Source organism: Gavialis gangeticus, unplaced genomic scaffold (assembly GCF_001723915.1).
Source record: "Gavialis gangeticus isolate Ggan-Ray unplaced genomic scaffold, GavGan_comp1, whole genome shotgun sequence".
Taxonomy (NCBI): domain Eukaryota; kingdom Metazoa; phylum Chordata; order Crocodylia; family Gavialidae; genus Gavialis; species Gavialis gangeticus.
In genome coordinates this window covers 24,757,398-24,766,699 of record NW_017729025.1, presented here as the reverse complement: position 1 = coordinate 24,766,699, position 9,302 = coordinate 24,757,398, and the positions used below count along the sequence as shown (strand labels likewise).

General features: G+C 40.9%; 1 protein-coding gene across 1 annotated transcript in view; it reads left to right on the top strand.

Moving 5' to 3' along the window:
- Positions 1 to 9,302, top strand: part of LOC109298431 (protein LBH) — a 26,421-nt gene that overhangs the window by 7,975 nt on the left and 9,144 nt on the right. The window contains exons 2-3 of the mRNA XM_019518527.1: positions 6,943 to 7,033; positions 8,772 to 8,967. Coding sequence (XP_019374072.1) covers positions 6,944 to 7,033; positions 8,772 to 8,967 — 286 coding nt within the window. The 5' untranslated portion in view covers position 6,943. The remainder of the gene's footprint in view (positions 1 to 6,942; positions 7,034 to 8,771; positions 8,968 to 9,302) is intronic.

The window sequence follows — 9,302 nt, the reverse complement described above, 5'->3', positions numbered from 1 at the left end:
CACACACACACACACACACACACACACACACACACACACACACACACACACACACACACACACACACACACACTTTAATTAAATAGCCTATCTTATACGACTGTGAATGTTCTCATTATTCAAATTCAGTGGCTAATATATTGGAAACCTAGGCTGCTGTTGGCTTAAGTCAGTGGCTCTCAACCTTTTTAAAGTCACGGAACCCCTTGGAAAATGCCGGCTCTTAGTTTTCACTCTTTTTTGACTAAAGAAAAGTAGTGGAACAGTGTTTCTGCTACAGAGAACTAAGAAAGACTGCAACTATGGATTTCTATTTGAAAACTCTGGGTTTATCTTGTGAATCATGTTTGTAAGCCTAAGAGGGTGCTGTGGTATCCTGGTTGAGAATCACTGGCTTAAGTGCTATCTTGCAGCTGGAAGCTTTGTAGGTTAATTATGCCCTGTTTACAGCAAAAACAAAACAGAAAAATCCTTGTATTTTTTCAGCTTAATATGACATTCTCTTTTGCTTTTTTCCACTGTGTGGTAGGTGGGTTAGCTTTTGTCAAACAGTTTGCTGCTCGGTATTCTAATGGTTGTTTTAAACAACTTCACCACCAGAAATTCAAATCCTGTTTATTTGCTTAGTGCCTCCAAAAGGGTTTGGGATAGGTCCATTCAGCCATTGTGACTGTTTTTTTTATCATAATTTGGATTAAATGTATCGAGTTGCTTTTTTAACCAGTCTTCTCCATGTAGATTTTTCATGGAAAAGCAAGAATAGATTCTGCTACTTTTTTTTAATTGGAACATTCGAGTTTAATTAGACTAAGGAGAAAGTAAATGTATCTCTTAATTCACTGCTAGAAAAAATTTAAGGCTCAGAGTAGGTGACTCATCCACTAGAACAGAATTTATTCCCTTTGTTTGTAAAACGCTATTTATTGCTGTGCTGTGCATTGCTATGGCTACTGTATGTCATTGGTGATATCAGCACATACAGTACATAAACTGAGAGCTAGACCCAGATTGAAAGATAATATAGTACTTATGATAATGATAAATCATCCACATTAGCTACCTGCTATGGGGCTTTAGCTCTTCTTACATAAAAGCTGCAATGAAACCCATCAAACATTGCCTCAAAAACAGAAAATTCTTCTCCATGTAGATCATGTCACCTCCACTGTGGCAATGTTATAAACAATTTGACAGTGTCCTGTAAGTGATTTCTCTCTCTCAGCTGAACTGATTCAAAGCTGCATTTTCAATTATTTAGTTTCTAGTTATTTTTAATGTTTGATATTTAAAGTTGTTATAAGCATCACTGCATCTACAGACTGTATAGATTTCTCTTGCACTCCTTTAGCATTTCTAACTGGAGCTTGCAAACAATTAATCTGTTTCAGTTAAAGTCTGTTTTTCCCCCAATTATATGGCTGGCATTCTTTTCTGAAATGCATGAAGTACGATCACTTCTGCCATTCTATTCAATCAAGCACTTAAGTCACATAGATTTTCGAAATGGCCTGGGCTTCAGCAGCTTGGGAGCTGATTCACTAAGGCATCTGCTGTGACACTAGGCCGCCAGCCACCACTTGCTGAGCCAAAATTATTTGTCTTTGTCATTTAGAAACAATCTGTAGGGCTTAACATGGTTTCAGGGATGTACCAGGTCTGCTATTGCCCAATAATAGAATTTCATTAGGTCTAATAACATTTTTCAGCTTAGACAGCTTGTTTACATGTATGTATAAAGCTAGGGAACTGTTTTAAATACTAGGTAGCAGGAGCAGAGTGAAAGTGAGATGAAATGGGCAGAATTTGCCAATTGGGGAGCAACTTGGGAGGGTAGCAAGGGGATCAACCCCTTTGGCAGAGCAGATGGACTTAATCTTCGCCTTTAGCGAAAGGCTGTATTGCCAATCCCAAGAGTTCAGAACTAGAAACCAGCACCAAACCTCAGAGACCACTTCCAGCCTGATAAACACATTTTTCAGTGCAAGTCCACTGTAGTCCTGTCCCTTGCCCATGCAATTTAGCACCATTGCAGAGAGCTGTGCAACCTGAAAAGTGCAAGGAAGGACCCCATGTGGGGTCTAGTCAAAGCTATGTTTCTTGTTTCCAGTGAATCAGCAAACAACATACAAGGAAACTTAGAACAGGTGAGGTGCATGCAGCCTAGCCCAGGGCGGACGGGTAGGCAACCATGCAGGATCAGAAAGGCAGGAAGAAGAGTGGTTCTGGCACATGACTCAGTTCTTGCTAATCTTGCCTCTTGTGCCAATAAGATACCACCACCCATCAGTCACTGCTGGATCCTAAGTTAATAGTTTGAAGATCTTTCCTCTGTTTCCTGAGTTCCAATTTCTTACTACTGTGAGTTCAAAAAATCTACAGGGTGAGAAATCATATGGATTACTGGGTACTCTTACGAATGGGAGGGTATACTTCACGTACAGAAATGTCTACTTTACCTGCAGGTATTAAAGCTGCCAATCCTCCCCTCTTCAGAGATAAGTACAAGTCCCAAATGAGGGCCCTCAGCCTGAACATCTGTGTTTAAGAGGAACAACCTGATCCCTCCTTCACAAGCTCAGGGGTGTTGGTTCTGCTGGTTGTTGAAATAAGGGTTCTGGTTCCACCTTCATTCTTCAGTCTGTCAGACTTACCCCTTGAATTTTATGTGGTGCATGATGTAGTTTAGAAATTGGCTTGAGAATTTGTTTTGGATCTGGGGAAGCATTTGAGGCTTGGGGCCGGCTCATTGCTCACCTCGAGTTCCAGTTGGTTTCCAGTTTTATTTTATTTTTTAAATGCGGTGCTGGAGGAGTTAAAGTCCCCGTGATATCTCACTGCTCTGTGCAGCTGCTAATTAAAGTCATTGTGAAGGATTTTAAAGTAATTGCAGATATTATAAATTTTCGATCTGTGGTGTAATTGCTAATGTGGGCCTGAAATGTTTTCCTTCAGTATGGTTTAGTTTGTTGCTCGTGGTGGAAATAGTCTTTATGATGTAATCTTCTGTTTGTGAGCTGGGACCAGTAGTGGTGGTAGCATTTGGGGGTACATAAGCTATGTTCACCTTGGCTTATTGTAGAACTGTATAATTGATGGGGCCTGTGTTACGTGCGGTAAAGGAGGCTCACGTTATGAATTCTTATGAGGCAGAACCAGATATGCTGGGACAAATTCCCTACAGGGCAGAACTCAAGTGAAGACAAAGGGGTTATACCCAAGATGAGTCTGGTCCCTTTGTCCGTGGGTCACACATCTTGTTTATTCATTGTGAAATGGGTTTATCTGTTGATGGCTGCAGTTTTCCTAACAGTAATTTGTGCTGTTTGTTTTCCTAACAGTAATTTGTGTGTGTTTGCACACACTCTCATAATTTTTTTTACAGTGGTGGACAAAAGTATTTTATTTCTAATGCTCAAGTATAGGGAAAATCCTAATTTTACGGAAGTGAATATAAACGATAGACTAAATAACATGCTGCAATGCAGATCATTGTGCAATTGCCTCCTTGCTAGTGTTCACCCGTTCCGATCCCTCTGTTTCAGCTGTATATGGTCCGCAAACAGAATCAACAGAAAACTAAGGTCAGATTTTTAAGGGTATCTAGGTGCCTAATGATGCAAACAGGCACTTCTGTCAATCCTACTGTACACCCAACTGCATGAGGTGCCTAGTCTTATTCATTTCAGTGGTGTTTAGGGGCTTGGTCCAAATCATTCCCACTGGTAACCTCACTTGAGTGTTGCAGCACCTAAAGGTAAGGCGCCTTGCTCCAGGAGGGCAGTCCAGATCCACAGCCTTAGACCGTCCCCAGGGTGAGTTGTTGGCCTCCAAAAGCCGATCTAATGTGCCCAGGTTCTGAGCAGGAAGGAGCCTATAGCGAGGTAACAGGAAACACCAGTCTGAACTCCTGCTTATCCTCACAGCCTGACTCAGGGCTGTCTTTGAAGTGCCTCTGTCAAAAGGGATAGGGGTAGGTTCATTCAGATCCAAAACTCCCAAAGGAGAGGTGCCTACTTAAACAAGATGCCTTGCGAATGCCAAGTGCATTGAATTCAGTACAAAGTACAGCAACTGTGGTCACTCACAAACAAAGAAAATGATGGAGCTGCCTTTTGGACAATAGTGGTTAGAAAAATACCCTGGGATAGAGGCGACCTGAGTTCTAGACTTTCCTCAGCCGGAGGGGACTCAAACTCATATCTCCTGCTTCCCAGGACACTGCACTACACTACACTACCTGAGTACAGCACATTTCAGGTGGAGGCACCCTCCACTCCTGTTGAAGCTAGACCCCTGGACAGTGAAGAGGAAGAGTTCTGGGGTGAAAAGGAAAGCAAACAAGGGGAATTGAGACTCTTGTCCAATGAGGAGGGCACTTCCATGGGAGAAAACCTGAGTTTCAGTTACTGCTCCTAAGAACAAGCCTGTGCATTCTTCATTTATACTGTCTTAGTTTAAAAAACCCCGGAGATACCATATTCAATTAGAAGATGACCCTGATTATAAGACAATTTAGATTCTGTATATGGAAAATGTATATATTTGTCATATTTTCCAAATATAGAATCTAATGATCAGAGGTGTGCCTTGAATTTGTTCTCCTCCCACTACTACAGCAGAGAAAATAAATATGGAGATCAGATTTGCTCTCTGGTTCCCCCTACCTTTTCCCCTTCTCTTTCTCTTTACTGTTAGATGCTGCTCTACCTAAGCATGGCAAAGTGAGGAGCAAATTTTAAAACAAGAACCTTGAAATTAAACATGGCTGTAGTAATTTGCATATAGTCCCCATAGACTTAGTTCATCCAGAATTGATGAATGTTACTTTTTTTTTAAACTGCTACAAGTTTTAGCATAGGTGTTTCATAAATGCACTGTTGAGCAGCACTTTGGCATTTACTTATATTTTGTATAAACTATGCATGGTATTAATCCAAAGCCAAAAGGCACATGATTTACCACATATTTCACTGGGCTGGGCCCCACCATAGTCAACAGCATTTCAAGGCCTGGTGACCTCACATCTCAGCTCTGCTCCAGATACTCGCCACAAAGGATTCATGTGCTAATGAGTCCCCACCCATGACTGGAACTGGATATTCTTGTCGCAAGTCCTGGGATGCTCCAAAAATGTATATGCAGATGAAATGCAGGGCAACTTGGTCCAGCTTCATCTCATGGAAGGCGGGGCTTCCAGGTGAACTGTATGCAATGTTGTGGCTCACCATGACTTGAAAAAGAGTGGATGGTAAGAGGGATTGCACTTAATGGGCACTAACATATGTCTTATTCAAATGGACTGCATTAATTTATCCTGAATGACTGAGCTCTGCTCTGTTGATAGAATTCAGAACTGAGTTGACTGATCTGGCCCAAGATATGAAACTAAAAAACAAAAAAAAGTGGTAGGTTCCAATCAGCATGTTTGCCCAATGTGGGCCATGTGTTTTATAGCTATACTCAGTGCTGGCTGCATTTAGCCAGCTTCCCAGTTGGTTTCCAGTGCTCAGCACATGCTGCTTTTGGCTGCAGTTTAATGATAGGCAATGTATTTAATGAGATTTCTTTGTATGTGATTATAAGAGAAGGGGCTTTTTTCCCCCATGCCAACTGGGGGGGGAAACCTCATCTTGTGTGCAAGTAAATAAGGTAACTGACAGGAATGTAACAAGGATTTCAGTGGACTGTTGGAACCTCTCAGCCCAGAATGGGATTGGATAAGTGCTTAGTCAAGAATTAGGGGCTTGGGTGCTTGATCTGGCTTGCTTCTGAGCATGCTCTGAAGCTTAAGTCTGTGCTCCTACAGAATTTTCCAGATCAAAATTGATTCTAGGTGCTTGTGTGGTTTTGTGGTTGTTGGACTGGGGTCAGGATGGACTGCTTTCTGTGTCTTATGCATCTAAAACTCTACCTAAGTCCTGTTTAGGCACTAACAAGAAAGATTTGGTTCTGGTCCTAAGTGTCTAACCTGCTTAAGTACTTTTGAAAATCCCTGTAGCTTTAGGCACTGAAAGACTTTTGAAAATCTGGTCTCTTGATACCAATACAAGTTGTAGGTATGCAGTCAATGGCTTAGTAGAAATTACTGCATCCCCTTAGCATTGTAAATATTGGAGGTGTTAGGTAGAATAAAAATAATGAAAATATTTTTAATATTTCACTAGCGTTTCTTTAACATTTTTTCTTTCCCTATAGGTACAATTGGTGTGACCACAAGTTAAACAAAGAGCAGGTCACAGTCTAGCTTGGTAGATAGCCTTATGTTATATTTCTTCTCCTCCACTGGTTTTCCCCCAAAATAAACTCTTTGGTGTTTCTGCTTCCAAAAATGCTGACCTACTATGAGTGTTCCTACCAGGGTGCATTGAAATTCAAAGTTTCTGTTCTACCTCCCATTCAGTGGCATGAGGGTTGGCTATTTAAATCTTTAGATGTCAAGACATGTCCCAAACTAAGTGAAAACTGCCTGCAGATTTCTGCTGCACTCTGGGGGAAAACCATGTCATTTTGAGAGGTTGCTCTGCCAGCTCTTTCCCTCTGTACCACTCTAAATCTGATACAAGACTCTTCTCTACCTTCTGGCTGCACTCCTAAACCCATACTGTCCAGCCCAACGGAGGGACCTCCACGGAGTCTGGGAAGAAGACGGCATATTACACTGGAGCCATTTCTCTTCTTCTAACATGGATTTGACCCCCAACTTAGGAAATTTAGCAATATTGTGTGCTATTTAGCAAAGTGTATCATGTGTCCTGATTCTGTTGCTATGGGCGAAACAATGTTGATAAGGAAGCACATTTCAAAGGGTTATTATAAGGGGCAGTTTGCAACAAAATTAGTTTAACAAATATGTAAAAATACCGTGGCACTGTCTTTTCATGTAAATGCTTTGGGGCTTAGGTACAAAGTTGAATTTGTCCAACTCAGTTTTAATGTCTGCAGCATGACAGAGGTGATGAACACACGGGAACCTGTTATGGAAGAATTTACATTAAGCCAGTCCCCTGAGGAAGAAGGAGGCCCTTCTACCCAGGTAAATATAAACAGAGTATTTTGATTTGCTTCATAATAACTAGCAAGTAAATATTAAGCCAAGTAGCAAAACCGACAGTGAGAGACCCAGTAAAACACTCTCTGAACTTTACATTTAATCCTATTTAAAGATGAAGGATCATTCTTTTAGTGAAGGCAATGGCAAAGTTGCTAGTGAGTTGAATAGAAGGAAGTGTTATTTCATGTAATTATAAAGTTATCTGGATATTGAAAGTGGAACAGTTCAGGCAAAGACAGGCCTATCAATAACTCATACTGTGTTATTGCAAAAAATAAGATAATGGTAAACGTAGAATATTTTGAGCATGGGAGAGGGGGCTTAGACATCGCTACAGAAGGACATATACAGCAAATATCTTACCACACCTCCTCTTACTACTGCCAGGATAGCCAGGTAACTTCAAAGTGAGTTTCAATTTAAAGGAAGAGGTTAAATGATACAAAACAGAACTAAGATTATACTTGTCCACTTTTTCATGTATTGTTTATAGTCCTTGTTTCAGCCTTGAACAAAGATGAATGTTATGTAGTTGCCAGCAACACTACCCGTGTCTGTTGATTTTAAGCTGCAAACAGATTTTCTCAGGATAAGTCATACAATCGCAATGCACTTGCCAACAGGCTCTCAAGTTGAACTACATAAACAGCAACTAAAATTCCCATTTTGTTTTAGTTGACTGTTTGCTGTGATGTCACTACCAGGGAAATAATTCTCTTGGGATGGTCCTGCTTGATGTCAGGTTTACTTTTCAACATGAAAGTCACTGATGCAAGTGAAGTCAATACTGCCCACAAAAAAAGCAATGCTAGAAGAAAATAGTTACAGTTCCTAAGTCAGACTCTCAGAAGTTAGGAAATGCTCGAATTTAGGTGATTTGTGAAACCTTAATTTAGCCCCCTTGTGCATATACATTAAGGTACTATTCCAAGTTTTTGATACAGTATGTTACTGGAAGATACAACATAAAATAGCTACTGATAATAATTGAAGCTTGTCTTTGGGTGAAAATGATCTCCAGGTTGCCCATTTTGTATGACTGTTACTAAATATTGAGTTTTATATTCTACATAATAATTCACTGAAATGAAGCTTCTTATTAAACTGTCATGGCGAGATGATGTGAATAAATCATATTGGAGTCATAGCAAGGAAGGACAAAGGATTTAAACATGCATCTTAGATTTTAGTAACATAATTATGACTTTGTGTCCTGAACTTCCTGCAGACATTAAATGCAAATGTTATATTCATATTAGGCTACATACAATAATATTTTTGCTAAAGCATTCTGATTACTTTTATTAAGCATGTTGTGTCATCTTAGTGATTGCATGCTGTCCATATGCTTTGGGCCAAAGAAGGCAATCTCTTGTTCTTCAGGCAACTGGAGATTATCAAAGACAGTATCCACAGCCATAAGAGCAGCTTTGTATCCCTTAATAGTGTGCACATCAGCTAGTGAGGTGGGGGAATGGGGTCAGTGGGCTTGGTATAGTGTCCTCTCCAGTATTCCTTGACTGGCAGTATATGACACAGGGCTTTTAAGAGGTATGGGTAATGTTAAAGTAGAGGGGAAAATACAGAGAATACATTGGAATCAGTAAAGAAAGAGAAGTCCCTCTTCCTCAGGACAGCTTTCCTAAGCGCTCGCCATCACAGTCTCCATGAAAATCCATGTGCAGCTTTTTGACATATATATCACTAAAAAACTTACAAGGCTTTTCCAGACTCACGTGAGAAGTATCCCAAGTTGTCAAAAAGACTGCCATCCATTGTGGTGGAACCAACTGAGTCAGGGGAAGTTGAAAGTGGGGAGCTACGCTGGCCACCTGATGACCTGAAACCAGGGGAAGATAAGAATCCCCTTGCTGACCAAAGAGTCCGTGTTCAACAGCAGCAAATGGGGCTGGAAGGTATGAATTAATCATTTCTACCCTCTGATATTGAGGCAGTGCAGATCACGGCAATTCATAGAAGACATATAGAGGCATGCAATGGGTACTTCTATGCTACATTGATGGATGCCTTAGAAATACCTGAGCTGATCTGAGATAGTTGAAAGGACTGAAAACTCATTGTTTGCTTTAGAGCAGGGGTGTCAAACATATGGCCTGTGGGCTGGATCTGCCCATGGAGGGTGGTCATTGGGCCCAGGGGGCTTATAGTACAGTTGCCAGCAACAAAGGAGTTAATGCCACTGCTGCTCAAGCCCCGTTGTCACGGCTGACGCAGGCAGCAAGCAGAGAGT